General features: G+C 42.5%; 1 protein-coding gene across 1 annotated transcript in view; it reads right to left on the minus strand.

The window, feature by feature from the left end:
- The window catches only part of PDIA5 (protein disulfide isomerase family A, member 5), a 95,833-nt gene that overhangs the window by 34,074 nt on the left and 36,944 nt on the right, over positions 1-24,815 (minus strand). Inside the window, exons 9-11 of the mRNA XM_009327175.1 lie at positions 22,164-22,255; positions 21,988-22,059; positions 17,320-17,456 (exon numbers count right to left, since the gene is read on the minus strand). Coding sequence (XP_009325450.1) covers positions 17,320-17,456; positions 21,988-22,059; positions 22,164-22,255 — 301 coding nt within the window. The remainder of the gene's footprint in view (positions 1-17,319; positions 17,457-21,987; positions 22,060-22,163; positions 22,256-24,815) is intronic.

Genomic DNA, 24,815 nt, shown 5'->3' on the forward strand with positions numbered 1-24,815 from the left:
GCCCTCGCTGCACTCTTGCCTCTTGTTTGAGCAGCAGTCAGCTTTTCTTTCTTCAGCCGTTATTGCTGGAACAGGCACTTGAAAGCCCAGACTTTGCTGAGCTTTTGAAAGTAGTATCAGAAAATATGGCTAGAAATCTGTTTCAATGCAGCTTCAGCAAAGCTGTTTCTGAGGTGTATGGGCAACAGGGTTGGGGCTATTTTTACACCACTGTCTAAAAGAAAATAAACCAAGGACTCTGAATCTAATGGGATGAACACTAATGGGATGACTGCCGAAGCCAGCAGATGCAAAGCTAAGCCTGAACTCAACCAGACAACCATGTTCTACACAGCACAAGTCAAAGAGTGTTCACAGCCAACAAGCAATAGGACATCCAGGTGTAACTTCACCACAGCAAACAGGGACTTCAGCAGAGCTCCAACCACCGCAGCACACCATGAAGTGCTTTCAGGGCATGTTTATATAACAGGGTGGATACATTTGAATAAAGACTGCAAATCCCACCTGAGAACTACAGCAAATACCCAAACGGTTGATCCCAGACCAAACTCCAGCTCAAACACCAGCTAAGGTCCATATCGCTTAGTCATCTGCATAGCGACCACAGCATTAAAAAGCCCCACATCCTTCTTTTGAGCAAAAAACAATGCTTTAATGTGCTAGGAGCAGCAGAACAAGGGGATCTCAGCTGGAGGAGGAAGCTTTGCTTTGGTTTTACATGGTGGCGGAAGCATGTGCCACCAAGCTGGGAACCTGACATGACATCTTCAGAGGTGAATGGAAAAGGCTGAGGAAGAGTTACTGTCTCAGCACTACTTGTCTTGGTTAAGAGCATGAAAGAGGCTGGCAAACTGATTTATTTGCCACCCACAGAAAACTTGCAGGCATATGGCTTTGTGGAAGGGGCTGACAGTTCCCTTTGACGCCTGCCCGAGTTGATTTATTTCTCCTTTTAGGAGCAGGGAACTTTATTCATTTTGTGCTCTTCCTCACTTCTAAGCAAAGGGCATCTCGAGTCCCAGCTCAGATACCTGGGAACCTCTCTGAATTAGCTAGCTCAAATTTGTACAAAAAATATTTTTTTGCAGGGTAACTTCACCTGGTGGGCTTCACACAGCGTGTCCTGAGATATGGTATCCACACAATATACACTGTATTCCACAATCATTAATATTAGATCTGATCAAACAAAAGCATCGAACAACCCGAGTTTTCACAAACCTATGCAGAGAAAAAACAAACAAACAAGCTAGGCATACTTTGCCCAGGAAATAAAAAAAAAACCACACCAATCTAAAGCATCTGAAATTCATGTAAGTAATATTCTGGAGAAAGATATCCAGACTATGAAATCTCATTGTTCCGGGTTCTTTCATGAACATCACACAGACACGGCACTACTGACTGCCACAAAGCTAACTCACTCATGCTTAAAATAAGGGGGAAGCAGGATCAGGTCTTTAAAGGCACTTAAATGCAAACTGAAGTCCTTAAATCTTTATCATGCAATGCTTGTTCCATCCCTGACAGAGGACAGCACGATATGCCAGCCTGAAAAAAAAGCCACCACATTAAACTGAATCCGAAAGAGGGACAATGAATCTTAAGAGCTTCTCCCATGATAAATGATGCTTCTCTGGCCATCTTTATAAGAATTTTGCTATTGCGTGCTACAGCCTGCTTCCACCTACCATTGCAGAAAAGGGGAGATATGAATTAGAAGTCAGACCTACACACTGCAAATCAATTAATCTCCCCTATGATTATTTATCCTATCTTTCAATAATCCTGTGAGGATTGCCATTAAATTCTCAAGGCCAATGAAGAAGTAATTTAAATTAATTCCAAGGTCACTGCCTCTCCTTTGATTGCTACATTAGGTTGTTCAGCAGCAGCTGTAACTCTCTGGGCTAAGTTCCTCCAGTTTTAGACTTTTTCTGTTCATAAAATGAATGGGAAAATAACAACAACCCTACAGGCCCTTAGCCCAGGTACTCCAATGTGCTGTGTAAGGTCTGCTGGGAGAGTGGAAGGAAAGCCCGCAGGTCTGTAGTGGGCACCTGTGATAGACGTGCTCTTAGAAGATGCACTGTCGTGTCAAGTGTATACTGACATTAAAACTAAAAGACTAAGCAAGGGAAGCGACTCGTTCAATTCCAGGTGAGAAGAGAAAGGTTGCAGTCAACACAAGGATGCCCCGCAGCCTACTCCAAGAACTGACATCCTCTGAGCCCCTCTGGGTCATGACTGGTGGAAACACCCAAGGGACTTGTAGGTGTCTGCACAAAAGGACTCACACAGCCTCGGTCTTTTCTCGCAGAAGACAAGTAGCTCCCTTGGAGGTGCAAGTCAGAGTTACTCTCCATCTGGCAGCAGAAACCAGTCAGGGTTCAGTGCCTGGCTCTGCTGAACAGTTCTAGACAACTCGTTTGACCTCCCAACACCTCATCTTGCTCCTCTTGTGCAAAAAGAGCCCCAGGCTACAAGGGCCAAGGTGCTCAAAGGAAAAGAGCACACGGAGTAAGTGTAAATGAGGAGTGTTACAAGACAGGAGAAAAGTCAAAGCTTACAGAAATCAGTGCTAGGACATCTAGTACAGGACAGGCCCTTGCTAAACGTTTTAAAAAAAGATGTCTAAATGAAGCAAGGATTCAGTTTTCCCCGTTTATTTATAATCAATCTTCTCATTTGCACTGCGCAGCCAGGCAGATAAACAGCTCCTTCCTTCAGCGCAGTTGCTGTCACACAGCTTAACTCAGCTGCACCCCCAGAACGACAGCAATCACAGGTCACCAAACTGCCCCAGTGCAGAGAAGTCACCTTCCTCCAGAATCCCACTGCAAGGCAGAGGGACAACACTCGCTCAGCACTTCGTCCTTCCCAGAGTGCGACCATACTCAAGTGCAGAGGCAAAGGCCAAGTGTGGACAGAGCGATACTAACATGCAAGGGCGAGCAGCACATGGACAAAGGGAAGATTAACACATTAACAAATTACACATTAACAAATGTACCAAGCAACTTTTTTTTCCAAGTACATATCTATATTTGTTTACAGCAGCCTGTTTGGCACCATGGCAAAGACTCACAATACAGAGCACAGTTGCTCCAAACATTTTCAGAAGTGAACTAATGCAAACACTTCTGCTGTTAAAACCAAGTTTTGCCTGAAGAAGACAGGCAGAAAACCAGTCAAGCAGCTCCAGCTAAGCTCCTGCATATGCTGCCTTAGTGCTGTCCCCAGAACATAAATCTCTGTTTCTCTCTGTCATTCACTGTTTGCTTCTTTCAGGTTATTATGGCTACACAAACAAACACCATGCTTTTGGTCACGTCCTCTCATTTCAAGACAACATTGTCCAAGGATCTGAAATGTACGTGACAAGCAGAGATAAAAGCCAACACCCGGGCGGTTGTGGACAAGGAATTTCTGACATGAAGAACCCTAGAGATAAATTAAATTGCAAATAAAGATTTTTAAAGAATCATCACATTTCTGCCATCGACAGACTGCTTGAGTACTGTTATCACGTACCAGCTATTTATTGTATCATGCCAGCTCTACATCCATCTATAGCTGCATACCAAAAATACCTCCATTAGCCTGATGAGAAAACAAATTTGGAGCACAAAGTATGTCCTGCTTTCAGCAAGTGGGTCACTGGCAGCTCAGACTACGCTCATGGAAGATTTACAGACAACTTCAAGAAAAGAAAAAAAAAAATCTCAAAAAATTCAGATGCACCTTTGCTCTTTAAACATTTAATACCTGGGGATACACTTTTGGTTTCTCCGTTCCTAATCCCAGAGGAGCAGTGACCTCTCAACACAGCAGAATAGCCAGCCTTTATGCGTGCCCTGTTGTTAACTTTGTATATATAAAGCACAAGAGTATGTACATGGCAGGGAGACATAATCCTTGCAGTCAGGGCAAGGATACACACAAGTCCCAGCCCTCTTATCACCTACGCGAGAACACAAATGTATTCTCTTCTGCCATGGAAGTCTTTAACATGCAAAGATTTCTTATGCATTATGTAAAAGAGTAGCTCCATGGATTGACACGAGGCAACTTACAGTTCTTTCACCAGTGTAGGAGCATAAACTACAACAGCTGCAGATTCCCTTGCATAATTTAGCCGTCTGCATTGCAGACATCTGATGGGAAATCATCCACAAATTTGGCAGGGAGGGAGGATGACAAAAGCAGCTGTTTCTCCCTGTAATCACAGGTACAAATTTGCAACCGTGTTGGTTGCATGTTCACTTAATAGTCGTAACAGTCATAGCCATCAGGCCATGCCCAGATCTCCACGTTTCTTTAAAAAAAAAAAAAATCACCTTATGAAGGATCAGGAGCTCAAGAAATTTATGCATCCTTTTCCCTCCGGGTATTTACTCCCACCAAACCGTCCATCTCCTTCTCACCAGCAGCACTGCCCACCCAGGTAAAATTCCAGATACCTAAAGACAAAGATGTTTCAAGGCTTGATGCTTTCTTATAAGATCAGAAGGAGCAGCTTCAACATCTTTAACATGATATAGAACTCAAATTTTCAACAGCTAGAAATGTGTGCACGCATACACAAATTCAGACCCCCCACCTCACTACTGTACTTTTAAAGGTAGGTTTGATTTGACCAAGTATTACATTGCTTAGGGATCAGTGACAAGCAAACAGCTTCATGGCTTTACAAAAGACAAAGCCTGTGAAAGGTCAGCCTGGAAAAGACTCTGAGGAATTAGAAATATAGAATTAGAAGGAAAATACTTCAGCAGTTTGGATTATATTGCAGTCATGCTACATTTATGCGGTTGCAGCCTAACGCCTTGGCTGCGTGGGCTGCACAGTTCATCCCAGTGACAGGAGAGCAGTACAGCATCTCGTCTCCACCATTATCACCATCTCACTGGCATTGCCACAAACTCACAGTGCAGTCAATCTGTGCGTGCAATGATCTGTGCAAATCCAATCCCAGCATGTGCACACAGAAGAAAGCCCCTGCCTGCTTCCAGCAGCTCCGCAGTATGAAGATGGGGCACCAAATGACTACAAATTGGTCACCCCTTCTCCTATCCATATGACTTGCTGAGGCAGTAGTGACCCCATCCCAGCCACTGTCTCTCTCGGGAGGACCTTATGCATGTGCTGCAGAGCACACACAGCAGGCACAGATGTCCCTGGGGGAACGCCTCAGGGCACTGAGAAAAACAGAGTAGCACAGCATGGGTCACCACCAAACGATTCAGATGGACATGAACAAACTCCTGATCAGGCCACAGGAACAGGCCAACACCACATGAACTACCTGACACCTGCCTGGCACAGGGGGATGCACACTGAGCGAGCCAAGCCTCACCTCCCTACTTGATCACCTTGGTTGCAGAGGTGAAAGCATTTGAAATCCAATTCTTGATCATCTTTTCTATGCTGGCATAACTGTTTCCCCTCCAGCATCATTGAAACTACTCAGCAGAAGAAGATTCATTAACAGCTTTAGACAGTTACAGTACTAGTTCAGATTATTTATTTTTTTAAAAGACAGTCAGACCACTGCATTACATAAGATAAATCAGAGCAAACTGAGAAAACAGCTTAAGCAAACATATCCTCCAGGAACCCCGTCTGCCGTATTCACAGCTCTAGCAAAAGGGCTACCTTCAGCCAGCAACAGACCTCGGCAGAGGAAGGCTCAGCACAGAGCGGGAGGAACACCGAGCGGGTCCTGCAGGCTGCCTCCACAGGATTTAAAAGATGACAGCTCTGACGACCTCCTGCATAACACATGCTTCTGCCTTCATTTCTGGTCACACTGGAGCATATCTTCTTTTGACGTAAAGGCTCAGGGGAAAGGGTGAATATCCTCCAAGGCTAACCTCAGCCACAGGCTGCTACCTCCCAGGGGTCCCTGAGAGTTAAGCAGGGAGAGAGATTTCTGCTCTGTCTTGCCCTCAGAGTGCACTCTCTCTGTTTTTAACCCTACAGGGAGCCCTGGCTGAGATGGACTCCTGAAATTAGCTTTTGAAAAATATACCCCTACCTGCAATGGCACAGACTCCAGCACGCGTTCAGGGAAGATCTTTAAGCTAATCACCATCTTTATTTAAAATAAACTAACAACAAAAATCACATAGTTCCTTATTTCCATTCCAAATTTGGCTTCAGCTTCCAGCTATTGTAGATTACACCGCATGTATACACCCTCTTAGACAAAACTATATGGTGCAACTGGTAGAAATCAGTGTTGGGAGACGATGGTGCCTCCTACCACCCCTCTTGGATGGGAAAAGAAGTGAAGGAAGGTGGATCAGCTGGCATCGGGAGATATGAATTACACTTCCTACACCAGCTTGGCGGAACATGGCCCTGAGTAGGTGTTGAAAATTAATCTTCCCCTATTGAAATGTGAAAGACAGGGACAACAGCATGGATGCCTTAAGGTGAAATTGTTGAGAGTTTATGAAAAATACCACCAGAAGGTTTCCTTCTCAATTAAACCATAATTATTCCACATCCAAAAAAGATTCCCCCCTTCTACACTGTCAGATGATAAACAAAATTTCACCTTGCGGAGGGAAGAGAAGTTGCACTGCTTTCTCTCACACTCTTACCCCACTATGGAAGACTTCATAATTTGGATTTAGCAATGAAAATGCCACAGAAGAGAGGTTAGATGAAATAGCTTTGAATGTCCAGCTCAGGAAAACAGCATAGCAAGCAAATCATTTCCTATGATGCAATTCGTATAAAACATCAGCAAAATGGATGCAATGCAAAGAGATCTTCCTAAGAAAGGTACATCCCAAAGCACTTAAGCTTATAGAGCAGGGGTGTTGAAAGCAATGGTGACATTAGCTATTACTGTGAAGATACCTACAAAAGTCAAGTATCAGGAAGGGATACTATGCAGAATGCACACTTTTTGTCCAAAATCAGAGCAAAAGTGGTTACCAGCTAAGACGCATTCATCTACTTAGGAGAAGCGTGCTGGGATACTTGCTAAGCACAAGCAGTAAAGACCCCAGAAGACACACCTCCACCATCAGCACAATATCTCAGTATCAAAGCAATCGATTCATTTATTAACAACTCAAAGACAGCATCACTTGCCGACTCACCATCTGAAAGGGCACAAGGAGCAGACAGGCAGGCAAGCAATCTTTCACTGTAGGTTTCTCTGTTCATTATTTGCCCTTTAAAGTAAGTGCTCTACTCTACCTTCCACAGGATAATAAAAATTGAAGCCATAAAGTATTTAGGAAGATAAACTTGATAATGAAAACTCTACTGGTAATGACTCAAGTAGCAGAGATACTGTAAGGCACTTTCCAAATGAGAGCCCTGTACCGTATATTAAGGTTATCCAGGCAAGGAAATTAATTTATTTCAGAAGAAATAAACCTGGTGCTTAATTCTTAAAGCTAATTCCTACTGTTAACCCATCACTAGAGGCAAGTGAAGTAAATCTATAAAAATAAGTTATGCTTCATTCCATCAGAACTTACCACGAGGGCTTATACGCACATCAGCGTCAAGCTTGCAGGAAGACAGTCAGATGAGGACTTTCATTGGACAAAAAAGGCCAGCTAAAGTTACAGAAGTCCTTTAAAAGACCACTCTGAATAACTAATCTACAACAGATACCCAGAGAAGGGGAGAATGGGGCAAGTCTCCCCTCAGCTGTCACCTCTCAGCTGCCGCTTGGCTCTCCGGCAGCCCTAACTACTTGTTTGCAGTAGTCTCAGTTAGTCAGTAAGGACTTTTTAGGAGAGAGGGAAGGCAATAGTAATGTGAGAAATGAGGCAGTAAATCCCCAAAGAAACTAATGTTCCCTTCACACCACCTGCCACACATTCACAGGAAGGTTTTTTTCTGATTGGAATAGCCTTCGCAAATGTCTTCTTTAATAGAGAAGCTAATTGCTCCCTATTGGAGGCAAGCATACAGCAATGCATTTTGAACAAATGGCCCAAACTTCACAAACCCCAAATATCTACAGTTCAGCTCCTTTCTTTCCTCCTTTACTACTGTCCTGCATATTGCTCTCGATACCCACAACTACTAGCAAGTAAGTTGTTCAAAGTACACGCCATGCCCCCAGAACAGCACCATGGCACAGAGCAAGTCGAGATCCAGCCCAAAAGCAAAGTAGCCACAAACGCCCCAAAAGTCTGGTTTTGCTACTCTTTCTGTTATGAAGCTGAACCAGAGCAAGCCAAGGCTCCTCCCTTCAAGTCCCAGAGCAGGCTGTAACCAGGCTGCCAGCCATCAGCTCTAGCTGCAATAATCTTGTCTGAGCTGTGTGCTCACCTGGTGGCAGATGGGGTTTCCTAAACTTGGTGGCCAAAAGCCTGATTGCCTGCCACAAACCAGGGAATGCCAAAGTCATCATCCTACTTCCTTTGTGTTAATCAGGTCTTTGCAATGCTCGGTTATGATATGCCTTCCCTACCCCAGTTCTTGCAATACTGGAGCATCTCAAACCCTGGACATGGCTCGCTACAGAAAATGCCCACGCAAGGTGAAATGTTATCTCCACTTCACAGATTGGAAACTGAGACAAATATTTAGCGATTTGGGTCATGATTGTACAAATCAAAGCAAGGCAAGGTACTAAACTTTTACATCTCCAGGATAAGGCTATCGCTTTTATCACTGGATCATCCTTTTTTATGACTTTACCCTGCTCAAAGAGCACAAACTGCTTCAAAAAGACAATCTTATACAGACTGTGTGCTTTAGTATCAAAAGACCAACACAAAAGAGACAATGGACTCCATCATTACTGTCCTCACCCTTTTCATTAGGTATCCTATTGAGTTTTACTGCACAAGCTAGTTATTAGGATTTTTATACTTTCCACATTCCTATTAAGTACCACTAAAAACCCATATTGATTTTTATTTTTAAACCCTCAAGAAACATAAGTGGGATGGTCATTAAAGGAAAAATTCATGTCAGGTTCTTCATTTTCCTGGTTTGCTGCATTTGGCAATGATTGGGCAATGAGGCTGGTGAGGGGTCTGGAGAACAAGTCTTATGAGGAGCGGCTGAGGGAGCTGGGGTTGTTTAGCCTGGGGAAAAGGAGGCTCAGGGGAGACCTTATCACTCTCTACAGCTACCTGAAAGGAGGCTGTAGTGAGGTGGGTGTCGGTCTCTTCTCCCAAGTAACTGGCGATAGGACGAGAGGAAATGGCCTCAAGTTGCGCCAGGGGCGGTTTAGATTGGACGTGAGGAAAAATTTCTTTACTGAAAGAGTGGTTAAACATTGGAACAGGCTGCCCAGGGAAGTGGTTGAGTCACCATCCCTGGAAATATTTAAAAGACGGGTAGATGAGGCGCTTAGGGACATGGTTTAGTGGGCATGGTGGTGTTGGGTCAACGGTTGGACTTGATGATCTTAAGAGGTCTTTTCCAACCTTAATGATTCCATGATTCTATGATTTTCAAGAACTCCTGTTTTAATGTGTGATTAAATCTCTACTGAAAATCATTGCTGTAATTAGTTTAATGAGGCAGGTCATTGCACTGAACTGTTTACACTCCCCATGATTTTTGGTAATATTCAAATATATGTAATATCAAGCAACATCCTGTTGTAGGCTTACATGCTTTTAAGTATTGATGAACCTAGTCTGAGTGTCCCAGTCCTCTCCTCTCTGAAATCAACAGTCAGAACATGCTCACTTCAGTGGAAGCAGATTCAGGAGCCAAGAATTTACCTGTTTCTAACTGGTTTATATGAAGAATAGATCTGTTCCAGGAGCCTGCCATTAACGTACAGCTAAAAAGTACATACACACAATGAACAGAAAGTTGGCACAATTTACACTTGCCCAGGGAAGCATTTTATTATACATTCCATTAAAAAAGCATTAAGGCAACACTAAATTTAGGCACCTAAGGGATATAAAGAGTCAGGAAACGTGATGCTAAAACTGAAGCAGATCTCTTCTCTTCACCTATCTATCTAGACTCTTAAACAGCAACATTCACCATCCAAGCGCCCTTGCACAACAATTCAATCTTTCAGTGACCAAGGCATTGCAAGAGCCCATCCTGACATCTGCGCTGCTTCACCAAGAAACTCAACAGAGCTAGGTACTGCCTATGACCTACATAATGGTCCAGAAAGTTTGCCTTGTTCAAAACTTTCTCTAATTACTTTAAGAGCAAGGAGAACATTTTTGTGGGGTCTAGTAGGAACAGGATCGAGCCCACAACAAGCACCTTGACACATGCATGTCTCCTTGCATATCGTCCCATGGACTAATATACACAGCTATATTATGTGGATATGGCATCTGCCAAGCTTCCAAATACACAACCTGCCTTACACACTACAAACTTCCAGTAATCCTTTCAGGCTGCCTATGTTACGAAAGGCAGCACAGAACTGCTTGCCTTTGTTTTCTTCTCTGACTACAGCATCACAGAATAACAGGCACAACTGTTTCTAAAGTATTGCCCATACGGAAAGTCCAATTTAAAAAGCAGAGTTCATTCGTGAGGTTCGATTGTCAAAGCTTATAAAGACCTTTCAGGAAACTCTAAAGCAAACCCTTGACTGAGGGCTACATCCTGCCAAGCTTTCGGCTTCCAACTCCCTGCCATTTCACACGGCTAATGTGCACTTTGAAAACACAGCTCTTCTCTGCAACTTCTGCCATTCAATAAGATCTTCTCACAGAGTTATCTTCGACCAAGGACTGATCAACATTATACAACTGGAAACAACGGCAGAGTGCAGACGTGGAGGAATACTGGAGTAGATGCTATTACTTATGAGGAGTAGATGCTATTACTTATGAGGAGGCTTATGAGGAGCGGCTGAGGGAGCTGGGGTTGTTTAGCCTGGAGAAAAGGAGGCTGAGGGGAGACCTTATCACTCTCTACAACTACCTGAAAGGAGGTTGTAGCGAGGTGGGTGTCGGTCTCTTCTCCCAAGTAACTGGTGATAGGACGAGAGGAAACGGCCTCAAGTTGCGCCAGGGGAGGTTTAAATTGGACGTGAGGAAAAATTTCTTTACTGAAAGAGTAGTTAAACATTGGAACAGGCTGCCCAGGGAAGTGGTTGAGTCACCATCCCTGGAAGTACTTAAAAGACGTGTAGATGAGGTGCTTAGGGACATGGTTTAGTGGGCATGGTGGTGTTGGGTTGATGGTTGGATTCGATGGTCTTAGAGGTCTTTTCCAACCTTAACAATTCTATGGTTCTTCGAAAGACCCAATTTGGCTGGTGCCAAGGCTGAGGCCCGAAGGCAGATCTTTGGTGATGAGAGAGTATTTTCCACCTGAACTAAACTGATACCATCAATAGAGACAAGCAGAAGCTTCTTACAGAGAGCTACCACTAGACGATATCAAATAAATTAAGGGGGTTCCTAGCTCGGGTCTAACAAGAACAGCTTCCTAGCTACCTACTTTTTGTCTTTATCCTACAGGCTGTACATCTGAAGGCAGATACCAAAAGCTTTCTATGTAGCCACTGAACACAGCCAACATTTTATTTTAAAAATCACAAATGTCAGATATGACAAGGACAAATAAAAATTAAAGGATATTTCCCTCCATTCCACATTCAGTGCTGCTTGTTGTTTGGATAACCCTCAAGCCTTTAACCGCCAGTTAACTGGTGCAACTGCATTGTTTTACATTTAAAAAAAAAAATAAATCCTTGATTGAATCATGAATTAGCATGGAAAAACTTAAGATTTTATTTATTTATCACAGGCTGCCAGCGTTAGGCTGCTGCTGACCTATGCTGGAAAGGCTGTTTTTTCAGGCTGCACAGTAAATTAATTCTTCATCCTTTTCAACTCGTGGCCTTTCTGTTGAGGCTGCCAACAGATGTACCAATTAGCGCTCACTGCGATGGTAGCTTGCTTTCATAAGGAACCAGTGGGGGTCTGAAAGGGAGACTTATTTATTTATAGTTGTAAAACTCAGTTTGAAAAAAACAGATTTGATTTTGTGCGCACATTTTGGGTTTGCTTCACTTTAAATATAAAGTGAGCAATGAAGTCCTACATCCTAATCTCACCACATGCAGCAGTAAGAAACAAAAACAAGCCCACTGAAACCAATGATGGTGCGCTGGCAGGGAGAGATCCAAGTCCGCTGCTTGGTTAGAAGCTGGAAGCCTTCATCTTGTATTGGGCTAATTGGCTGGCATTCTTAATAATGAGTCCACAAAGTGGCTTAAAACCTTAGGTTTTAATGCACCAGAGGGAGAAGGGAAGGAGGGAAGGGTGTGAAAAGCTGTTTTTCAAAGCTAAATTGATAAAACAGCTCCCTGTGCAATTAAAAATCTGCAAAGCTGAGTAGTTGGCTTTGGAAAGCACCAACTGCGTAATTTATCGGGCTGGTTTATAAAGGGAGAGAAGATATCTGAGGACAGGAAAGGAATTTCACGGACATTTGAACAACACCTCAAAACTATAGTGCATTTTGCCATCTCAAGATTTTTTTTTTGCCCTCCCTTCCATTAGTAGGGAGCAAGAAAAGGTGTATCAGGGCTGCATCTCCAAAGCAGTTTCGAAGAACAAATTAAGGAGGGGAAGGGGAATGGAAAAAAAAAACCCAAAACACTGCATTTTCCCTGCCTTCCCTCCTTATCAACGGAGGAAAACCACGATGGCTCCAATATCCCACTAAGGGTATTGACATCTTTTCTAACCTTAAGTCCTCCAACTACAGCTTATATAAAGTCTCTGAAGAAGTCCTATGAAGAGGGCTGGGAAGAAGACAGGTTTAACATGAATTTAAGCTCATGTACAAGGAAGAAATGTTGCAGGAAAAACATTTTAATAGTTTAATCCTTTAAAAAGCAAATGCACGCTCACACTAACAGTACAGCCAAAGCCCCTTTTTCCCCTCTGTTACCTCTGGCATCAGTACTGGACCACGAACTTTGTTATGGCTGGTGGGGTATGAGGCGGGGGGGAAAGCAACACCAAGCAACCATCAGAGGTGACTGATGACCACCACTCATTAGCAACAGGGACTACTCAGATCTGTGCTTGCTGAATGTACCCACAGAGGCTACAGCTTGTGGTGGCGCCAGGACATTATTCTACATGGAGCTGCAGAACAGGTACACTTTAAAATGTTAGCAATGTCATTTGTGTTAACAAAACATAATGAAAAGTAACTCCTGTGCATGAAAAGCAGACATTTTTAGAACCCATTTCTGAACTGATTTTAATTTTAATCCTAGACTTTAAACACCCTTCAGTAGCATTTGAATTGACTTATCAGTGACTTGGTTAGGCTTATTTTGTGCAAGACTGAGATGTGCTTTGGAGAAAAATGCTGCAAAAAATGTAGAGAGGGAAGTTCATGGGGTTTTTATTCCTTTGACAAAACCAAGTCAGAAAGACTGTGACCTGCACTAATTTGGCAAATATTTTGGACAGAATTATTTTTAAAATTGCATTTGACTCAGCAAACAGTTTGATGGGGAAACTGAAAACACACACAGGGCTTTTTTGGGCTTAAGTGACTCAGGAACTTTTTAAGTCCCAGCGACTTACCATGTCACTAAAGCATTTAACAACACTTGACTGGCAGCATAACCCATATTTAGAGACATTCAGAACCCAGCTGTCATCTTGGGCATCTAAATAAATTATCAGCTGTAGGCACAGATATCAAGAAGCACATACAGACATGGACTCTTTATTCTCATTGCTAACAGAAGACTATCATAAGCTGCATAGGTGCCTTTATTTATGTTATGGTACAGAAATTGCTCTGGTTGGTGCGACACATCTTCTGTTACAGACTCAGAAATAGGCCCGCTAACACAACTGTGACATCTCATGTTAGCAAATATGATCAATCCAAGAAAAAATTCCAAATCCTTTGTGGGAAAGGGACATTTATTTGTTCTTTTGTATAGTGCAGGAGATCTCAGTTCATAACTGAAGTTTTTGGGTACAACAGCAACATAGAGCAAAAACACTTCAGATGTCTGCAAGACTCCAGTCTGGACATATCCAGGATAACACTATGCTCGACACCAGCAATTATGAAATTTCAGCAAAACGCTTGAATAAGGAGCACAACGCTGCGCATCCTTTGCAGATGGCTGGTGAGGGAGAATGCCTTCAGACTTCTGGCTAGGGTCACTGTTTACCTATGCTAAATATTTAGATTTATTGAACATCCTCTTAAGGGCTTTACAAAGGAGCTTCAGAAGGCTAAAAATCCTGCTTCGTGTCCCTAGCAACCTGCAAGACGAAAGCAGGATGAACTCATCCTGCCCACCCACAGTCACGCACGTTTCTTGGGGCCGGTGGCAATGACTCGAAGCAGCACATCTGCTGTTTAATGGTTGTGCTAAATTATTGCAGAAAAGGTATAAGGTCTCTGATAGAAAGAGGTACAAGTTGCAGGCTGCAGACCTTCCTGATGTGTTTAAATCACATGTAGCTGCTCTAGTTGAACCTAGTTATGCTAGGCTGCACTTAACACAAAATGCTGTGACGCCTTTAATTGGGCTAGTAAGTGCAACTGATTGTAAATAATTATAGTGTGGTCCTCAGGGATGATCATTAGTAGCCACAAGCATGGAGACCCAATTGGCCACATTCACCACAGTGCCTGATTCTGCAGTTCACAGGTATTTAACCAGGGATGTGTTTGGTTCAGCTGTATCTTCAGCACTTGAGGCAGGGGATAAAAAGCTTCCAATTCCCCACACATCTTTTAATACTACACTCTATTAATGCATTGGCCATCTGACTATGCAATTAAAGCATCACTGAAATAATCCTCCCTCTAGTAGAACAACAACTCATGAACACAAGATTGATAGTATGCTAGAAAAACTCCGAGTCACACGTATGCTGCATGGTGACACAGGGTTTTAAGTACTTGCTAATTCCAGGCCAGTATTGAAATCCCCTTGCTTATTCTTAGTTACGCAGAAGTATATCCTGAGTTCTGGGCCTATTTTGTACATCTGTTTCAACATTTTTTTGTATTAATACATAATTTTTAGAAAAAACTCTCTCATCCTAAGCTACCAAGGTTAAAAGAAGTAAGATGTCCTCAGTTTTTACCGCTTCTTTTACTGGAGAAATTTACCTTTTAATATTCATAACATGACTCCATTAGCACATTTAAGAAGTGCTAGGAGAAGATCTTTTAATCATGGAGATAACTGTTTATGATAGCTGTCTGTTGTTAATTAGTTTGCAAGCCTTACGCTCTGCTGAGGTTGCTCAGGGAGGATTCTTACAAACACAGATCTTTTACATGTGTACGAGCTGGATTCTGCACATAGGCATACCACCACCACCTGAATGTAAATAAAATGCCCCAAATATTCAAGTTGCATTTAAAATGGAGTTGTTCTGGCAAGGAACATTCTTTATCCCAATTCTAAACAGCTAGAACATGTTATCAGGAGATTGCAACAGCCCAATTCAGGCATTTGATTTACTTTTAAAACAGCATTTGCCAAAGTACTGCTGTACCTTAGCACAGAATGCCCCTTAGTACAAAACATACCTAGCTGGAAGTGCCCCTCCTCTCCAAATAGGTCACACAATATTGTTACCCTTAAAATTGTATTATTTCTGTTTTAGAAAATATTAAAAAAAACCTAAAAACTGAATAGAGCCTTGTTCACATTTATAACTAACTTGAATTTACTATAAAATTTGATTGTAGTTGTGTGTATTCATCTATTTTTAGTCTGGCTTCCTAAAGGAATGAGGTTTACAGGGCCAACCACTGATTTCTTCCCCTTCTTCCTCCTCCCAAATAGATGACTGGACTCCTTTGCCCATTTACAAAATCAAAAAACAGCAAAGCTTTCAAATACGACTAAATCTCTGTAAATATACAAAAATCCGGGGCTAGAGAGAGAGGACACTTATCCCTAACCATTGTGCACAGAGAGGGAAAGGAGGGATATTCAGCAGTTACATTTCTATTTGGCAGCCATTGTTTAGGCAAACCAGCGAGCGTACAGCTCCTGAGGAGCAGCAGCCCGTGCTGTCGCTTGCACACCGGGGTGCATGGAAATCTGGGGGAAGGAAGGATTTGGGTAACAAAGGATAACTCCTGAGCAAACCAGGCTTCATCAGTTCTGCTACTTGTGTTTTGGTTTTCGGACCAGGCGTTAATCTCCGGTCCCACTTTCATTAGTACAAATAATCCAGTGAACACAGCGACAAAACAGCAGCCAGTCACCTGCTTCAGTGGATCAAATCCCTAGACATTTCATCGGGCAAAGGAAATTCATTATGGTATGTTTTTCAAATGAGTCTTATGAGCAGACCTTCAAAAAAGGCATTTTGGAGCTAACTCCTGCTGGCTTAAAGGGAAGCAGGATTTCAGCCTCTGTGCCAAGACCCTCCGTTGTTCAGCTGTGAGCACACAGCCTGCCTCCAGAGCCCTAACCTTTGAATCTATGCCCATGAAAATGAACACCTTGCCCAAGTGCAACTGCCAACACAGCAGCAAGAGGAGACAGAAGCTGTGTATCACCCAACATAGCGAAAAAGAGCCTGAACCTTCCATCGCAGACACAAAGAATTGGTAGAACCAGCTATGTAGCTGAAACAACTTACATCCTAAGTGAACAAAGTGGTTAACGCACTCTTCCACCCAACAGCGTACAGGAGGACGACGTGGTTCTGAAGGCAATACCTCTGGGCAACCCACTGCATTTTATTGCTCAAGGTAAAACGTCAAGTCATGAAAAAAGTCATCCCAATGCATTCTCAGTCGAACAGTAAGTAGTATCACTACCAGCTCTGCATTAGTTTTCAGAAGTCCTGGGGACTTTCTGAACTTAGATCAAGTTTTAGCATGCTTCAGCACAACACATAATGACCATCGCCCCTTACATTGCCAGAAACAAACTGCAGCAGAGGAGTGAAAATGCTCAAAATGACACATCAGCAGCCATGAACAAGGACTCAGGAGCTCACCGTTCTCAAGTTGAGCTGCTCAATCAACCACAGCTCTGCTTTGAAAGCAAACAACACAGAAGACAAGCTGAAAATGGGAAATCATGCTGTAAAATGGTAAATGCTCAGACTATTTCAGCATCATTATACTCTTCAGTTATGTTTTGACTCAGCCTACAAAGTGTCTCTTCCAGCAGCACATCTCCATCCAAAACTTGAAGTCAGCAACTTCACAAACATTTCATGCCTTGTGTATCTAACAATCATCACAAACAATAAAGGCCTGGACTTTGAGTTCACGGCTCTGCGCAACCTCCACAGAAAATCATCGTGAGTTTTGTTAGCAAGCATTTGGCTCAGGGTACAGAATAGAAAAAAACACACTCACATGGTGCATGGAACATCACTAGCACAGATGAATGATCTTTTATAAACTTGTCGAAGTCCTCATCAGTCAGGTGATAAACTACATTTTCTTCATCTGCCCAGGGAGTCTCCGGAGCCTGTGGCTGAGGTGCCTGTGGGCTACAAGACAGACAGACACAGCTGAAAAGCAGCTCTCTGATGCTAAGCAGTCATTTTTGGCAAGTCGGACTGCAAGGAACCACTTTGTGCAGATGTCCATATATGTATGACACACTAACCCTACTGAACAGCTTCCATAATTGTACCCACCCAGAACTCATAAGCACTGAAACTCAGATAAAACTGGCAGAGGAATAAAAAAATCCACCAGAAGCTCATGAGAGCAGATCAGCAATGGAAGGGGATGGAGCGAGGAGATAACTCAACTGCTTGGTTATTACATTATAGAAAGCAGATGCATTTTCTGTTACTCTTTTACCCTCCTCAGCAGGATGCTCCCTTTCTCACAGCATTCACACTTTGTAGTTCACAGGAGCCATTGCAAATGAAAGAAAAAAAGTAGCGAGCAGAAACAACCAATCTAACCAAGTCACCTTGAATACTGACAGCATGATTAGGGCTGACAGAGAAAGAAGGAGGTGCAGTGTTGGGTCCATGAGCTAGCTACATAGACCATTTCCCCAGGAATACACGGTTTTACCCTGAACAACCCTGTGACCTGGGAAAGCATCATTATGTCCTCACTCAGCAGTGGGCTTGTAGGCCTAATTCAGCAAAGCTACTCAACTGCATGCTTAACCTAAAAGATAAGTGACATGTTCTACCTACTTCGCTATGATTGCACATGAGTTTAACCATCTTTGATGAATCAGAGCCAGAGAGACTGCTCAAAGACACAGTGGCAAATCTGGAAAATAGTTCAGTGCTCGTCATCCTACTAAACAATTGTTCTGGGCTTTTATTAATGTACATTAAAAAGAGAATTTGGCAGATGCGAACTAAACTATGCTAATTGACATTTTATTTATTAAAGCAGTTTTCACATAAAGGACACCCAAACATACGAACATTTGGAGCCAGACTTTGAAGCTATTTTATCCTTGCCAGTTGTAGTAATGAGTTCCAAATAGCCCCCAAAATTCCCCAAATTCTTTGGCAAAGTACAGGTCTGGATGTTCCCCATCTCTAGTGAAAGCAGATTTACTATTTTTGATTAAAATGTATTATTGTGTTAGCTGCCTGGAACGAGAAATGGCAAACGGATAACTCATTTATCCTGCCTTCCTCATTTCTAGGCTGAAAGCCTAGTTTGAGAAAAAAAAAAAGTAGAGATACACAGATTCAGATAGCAAATTCTGTTGATGTAAGCAATGGGTATGATCCAAGAATATTATGCAACCCATGCAAATCCGTGATGCACACCTCTGCTGCTGCTTATATGATAAATGAACCAAGAAACAAACAAAGATCGGAGCTGCACTCAGCCAAGCAGCCGAGAGGAAGAAGAGGCAGGTCCCCGTCCACAAGAGTTTACTCTAAAAGCTTAGCAGATAATCAGTTTGCTTGTTGCCAAGCCTGTAAGAGAGTAATAATCTGTAGGTATCATGGTAAAGTGAAGGTTTTCCAGAAAACACCATGACACTTAATGAATTTGGAAGGAGAGCTGGGTTGAGTAGGCAGAGCATGATGAACATGGACACAGTGGCTACAAAGCACTGGGAGAACATTGTGTTTAACAGGGCCTGGCATGACCTCTTTCAGTAACGAATTACTAAAGCGGGGCACAGGATGTTTATTCAAATGGCTCAATGTAAAATGCTGTGCATGCTAATAAACCTACACAGGAGTCAGTAAGAAGCACCTCAAGGCCTGGAGGAAGCAACAAGCAAAATCTAAAATGTCATTTAAAACTGAGACAAGGCACATCCAACGCCTGAAGACCAAAAATAGGATGACAGAAATCTGGAAGAGTTATCAAGAGCTAATTCAATTAAGAACAGAGAACAAGTTCTTGATTTGACTGAGTAGCTGGTGCTGAGGAAGGGCGCGAGAGGAGTCCATAAAAACAGCAAGACAAACTAAGCAGCTATTGAAGGCAGCAAGAAGCTGTCTGGCTTGCCTACCATCCAGGCTGATACAGCTGTGTATCAGATTTAAAAAAAAAAAAAAAAGAAAAAAAGAAAAAAGAAAAAAGAAAAAGAATTGTGGTATGTACAAGATAGTATCTCTCATGTTAATAATGCTGTGTGTTGGAAGTAAGGCTGTATGATGGTTTCTCTCTATCGCCTCATGAAAACATCTGAAACTCCTTAAGATAGTAGCCAGTGCCTATTAGGAAGATAGGAGAGGTTAAGTATCCATAAGACTGATGCATTAGCACACTTCAGCATAAGAAAAAAGCACCTTCAGTAAGTAGTAAAAGAAAAGGTGTTGGAGCCCTCCAAACTAGCAGCTCTTGTTCTGAGAGGAAAGAACATGGAAAACATCCTTTCAGTAATTTAAATAATTTTAGCCTTCATTAAGTTATATCATGACCTCCCCAAAAAATTAGCATAGATCAATCGCTTTCAGCATTTTACCAGTAACAGTTAGAGGGAAAAAACAAAGAAGGGGAAGAGAGAAGAGAAAACAGTTGCTTTTCTGCAGTGTGTACCTAGTGTCCACAAAAAATAGGTACTTTCATATGGCTCAATGTCTGCTGGATTCTCTTTCGAGAATCTATGATTACAGCACATGCATGCACAGTATAAAAACGCACTGGCTTTCCTCGCCATGGGCTGCCATGTATACTCTGGCACTGCCGTGCCCCTGCTCCACAGATCAACATCTCACATCAGAGCGACTTCCTGACACGATTTTAATATTATACTATTCTGAAATATAGTCTATACACCCTGCAGCTATCTAATTACACTCTTCTGCTTTCCTAAAACCTTGCCATACCATTTGACTATGTGTACTGCAGATTCCTCAGAGTAATATAATACTATGCATGTAGCAGATTTACCCCGTATACGGTTTTAATTGCAACATCAATTACTGGCAAAATTCAAGTATGCATAATTTCTCAATGTGGTTTCCTTAAAAGTTGTACTTATTATACAAAACAGGGGCAAGAAGGCTACTGCTCAGATCATCTTTTGGGAAACTAATAAGCATGCACCAACACTAAGTGAGGACAAACAGCTGTCTTTAGCTCTGGACTGCTGAACTATCAGCCAAAGCCCACAGTGGCTTGTTAGCAGAGATTATCATTGGAAAGAGCTTGCAGCTGTTCTGCTTTGCCTCCAGTAGCTGTGTGTTCACTTGCTGTCACAGTGCTGATATAAAGGCACTGCATATTACAAGGATTATCTGGATATTATGTGGGCAGACAGGGGAAAAAAACCCACCCCAAACATCTAACATTTCACATGTGGTAGCCAAGAGATAACCACATCCTTGCAAAACTGAAAAGCATAATAAAGTGCAGGTGATGAAGTCATATCCTTGCTCCAAGGGCTCATCATCTCCTCAGCATTGCTGGAGTTGCCACCTTGATCATTCATATCTAAAGGCTTAATGGACTAAACAAGGCTTAAAGACTGTGGCTAAATTCCTCCTCTTTGATCCACTGAGCAGTACTTGCCTGCAGTGTTTGTACCTCCTGATGCTAATAGGAACGCTGCTGTCACTTCATTCATGGGTTCCCAATCCTGAAGCACCTAGCCTACCACTGCTGAAGACCCTGGCCTGCCTGCACCATGTGCGTGTCCCCAGCGTAGCCCCACTGGTGCAGTAAAACACATATATTCTGAGCCAATTTTGCTAAGCCGTATTATCACCATAGTTTGCAACTGTCTGTTCCTTCCCATGCATTTGTTTCCTTTTATTATCTTCATTTCAAGATTATTTCCGTGGCTGCAGCAAACAAGGGAGGGTTACAAAGATGACATAACATTCAAGAGCCAGGGCTAACTGCTAACGGCATTTCTCCATCACCAGACTAGAGCAGCTGGAGAGAGCTATCAGCTTCACTGACGATGTGCTGATTTGCACCAGCTGAAGAGCAACTATACACACACTCACACACTTTTTTCCATCTGTCTCTCTCTCTCCTGCTAGTCCCATAGGCTCATTCAGCCCCCAAAATATTTATGACTGCAAATAGCTCTCTTTAGGTAGAACAAGATGCTTTCAACACCACATCATGTCATGACAGGAAACACAGACTTTGTAAAAATGACTAGCAATCCGGGTGCCCTGATCTCCTGTTTGTCTCTGCAAGACACTCTAAAGGCTCCAGCTAAAGGCTGAAGAACCAATGAGAACTGTGCACTTGGTATATACATTTTTAATAGAACAACAAAGTCAGACCTTTTGCAAGGTATAACGTTCAGGCACACAAGATCACTGGAAATCTAAGGTGGCATTTTTAATGAAGCTGAGGTCTGTGTATCTGCATTTATTTTGGTCTACAGACAGTCTCCTATTACAGATGAAATGCAATTGTAAAATGCAAGGCATGCATGCTTAAAACCAAACATTAGGCAATCCCTCTCTGTACTAGTTTAGCCAATCTCAGCAGGGTAGTTTTGTTTGCTCTTCTGAGCAGAGGGAATGAGGGAGAGGTGGCTGTTCCTAAACCATTACATTCTATAAATAATGAAGAGTACATAAAAGGTGGAGTGCATGAAGTTCAATGCCTTACTTTTTCAGCCATTCTGCTATATCTGCCGCGGTAGCACCATAGTTCTCAAAGTGGAACAGGAACTTTCCTTTCCTGTAAAAACAACAAACCAAAGTTTAGTCCTTTCCCTGGAAGATACGAACATGCAATTACAGTTGAGTGTGTAATTTCTAAAGTAGTAGCAAAACATAACTGACTCAAAATAGCAGATTGTAGGATATCCCCGGACATTGTATTCTTCCTTTATCCTTTCAAATTCAGCAGAGTAAATGTTCATCCCCGCAAGAACCTGAAAAAACAGAGCATAATTTTATTGATTCTTATAATACAGCAGGAACATAACTCTTAAAAAAAAATTGTAAAGTAAAAACAACTAAGCTCTGGGCAAATTCTGATTTCATTCATATTGCTGTAAAGCAAGGGGATCTCTGTAAAAGGCAGTGAAGTTTTTCTGATTTTGTGCAAGGGGGAACAGAGCAATATGAGTCTAGTCCACAGAAAGCACACACCAATCAGCTTGTCACCTCCTCCTTGCTCTGGAAGCGTCTCCATTTCTTTTTATTCATCCACTAACAGAAATACCTAAAGGGAATTCTCTCAGTCGCACTACTCATGCTCTCTTTGTGTATTTCCATTTTAAGCTACAAGCCTAACTAGATTTTTTTTTTTTTCTTCTTCTGCAAGTACATGGCTTAGTTCACATCCAAACATTAGCTAGGACACAAGAAGTTCCACCCTCATCTCTCTGGTTTCCACTCCAGCAATGAATTTACAATCTCAGCTCATGTCCAGAAGCTCTAACTGACCAAGCACTGGTGTTATCCCAGTTCAAAAATGCACTTACTGGATGGAAAGGGGAAATCAGCATTACACTGATGTGAAAGTAACACATGCCCTATTTTCATGAGCCCAGGAAACACCACATGGCATTTATATGCTTTAAATATGTTAAATTACCTGATCAGTAGGGTATAATGAAAGTTAAGAATTAACCTTGTCTTACAGATATCAAGAGCGGCACAAAAGCGTAGTCACTTTTCAGACTAGCAAGTGAACCAAAAAGCCTCTCCTTCCCTCTATCCCAACCCATATTCCACCTCCAGAGCCCTTTCACCCCAAGCTTCAGGCTCAGGGCTCCTACGACTTATCCTGTGCCCTGTCCAATTGTCTTCCAAAAATTTCTGACCCAAAAATTTGAAGATGGGACTGATTCTGAGTTTCTGTAGGTGTGGGATTCACACGGAGGTCGTTCAACCAGTAAGCTGCTGAGATACCACTTCATGATTAACTTTAATGGCATTGACAGCTTAAATCATTTTAGCAATAGGGTCTTAATCCACACACCTCCTCCTTCCCCCTCCAAAACCAGGATTTTCTTCTTCCAGCTGAAATACCACATCAGGATTTAATACCAGGTTCCTGACTGCAGCAAACTGCACAGACCAACCAAATGTGCTCAGAGCCAGCATGAAATAAATCTTAAAGCAGAAAATCCTCGTTTGAAGGTCAACCTTTTCTAAGAATGTGCTGGAAACTCACAAAAACCTACTTTGTTTTCTCTCCCCTATCCTGAGAAAGGATAAAGGAAAGCTACCTGAGAAGAGTACAGAAATAGGATTTATACTGGCTGGCCAAGTCTCTTACTTTGAATTTTCCTTGTAGTTCCAACAACCAGATTGACTTAATTCATATTATATTATCTAGACCAAATTCCCCCCCTTCCCTTATCCTCCATGTCACCACTTGAGGGTCTGTAAATGCAATAGGATCAAGACACAGCGGTTGCTTTATAAAGCGAGAACCAGATTCATTAACTAATTCCCTCATAAACACCAGTCTACCAGATTTCACATTTGCCGTGAACTTTCAGAGGATTTCCTAGGTTTTAAATGGGCGTTCCCAGCCATTTCAGATATTCTGCTACAATTTCACTGTGTCCACCCAGCCTTGCGGTGATTGATACAAGTCAGTAACTTGGATTCATTCTAGTGTTCATACATCATATGAAGCATAATTAGCAAAAAGCCTATTACCATTGGATTCGTTTTTAATGACAAAAGTAACAGCTTTAGCTGGCCTATAATCACAGAATTATGCAGTATCAGGTTGTCAGAGACCATCAAAATACACCTACTACCCAAAGCCAGGGTCCTCCCTCCATACCTAAGCTGCTCCTGCCAGATGTTTAGCTAATTTGCTTTTAGCAAATGACTGAATGACCCTGACTTCAATTTAAGTCCATTACCTCTTGTAATAGCCACAGCAGACACAAAGATCAGTTTATTCCTTTCACCTCTGCAGTGACATTTGACGTACTTCAACACTGATCTGCTCTCCGCCAAGCTACCTATAACCTAAACTGACTCTGAACCTTTCCTAGCTGGCCATGTCTTCTGGGCTTCTGACCATTCCTGTTCTACTGTGACCCCTCCCTTGCTTCACAGTTTTCTTGACGGGATTGCTCCAAAATTGGTACCTCACACCACTACTCGAAGCCTTCCTAGACCAAGTTTAATGAACAGAATAAACAAAGGCTTCCTTTATTTGATATCTGAAATAAGTGTAGGAACTTTATGCTTCTGAAGTCTCATGTTTTTACACCCCCGCCCCCCCCCAAAAAAAAAAAAGGACTAGCACCAAAGGGGGGAAGCACTTAAACATATGCTCAAGCCAGTCTTTACTGAGTAAAGCACTCTGGCACACTCATGAAGTCCATGGGCCTTAAGGAGATGCTGAAGTGCTTTGCTGACCACCAGTTCCTCCCTGCAGTGGGGCCACAGTGCGTCTGTGACAGTCACTCGCCAGAGCCCACCCTACCCACAAACCATGGGAATCTCTCGTGCCAAGGA

Source organism: Pygoscelis adeliae, unplaced genomic scaffold, assembly GCF_000699105.1.
Source record: "Pygoscelis adeliae isolate BGI_AS28 unplaced genomic scaffold, ASM69910v1 Scaffold227, whole genome shotgun sequence".
Lineage (NCBI taxonomy): Eukaryota > Metazoa > Chordata > Aves > Sphenisciformes > Spheniscidae > Pygoscelis > Pygoscelis adeliae.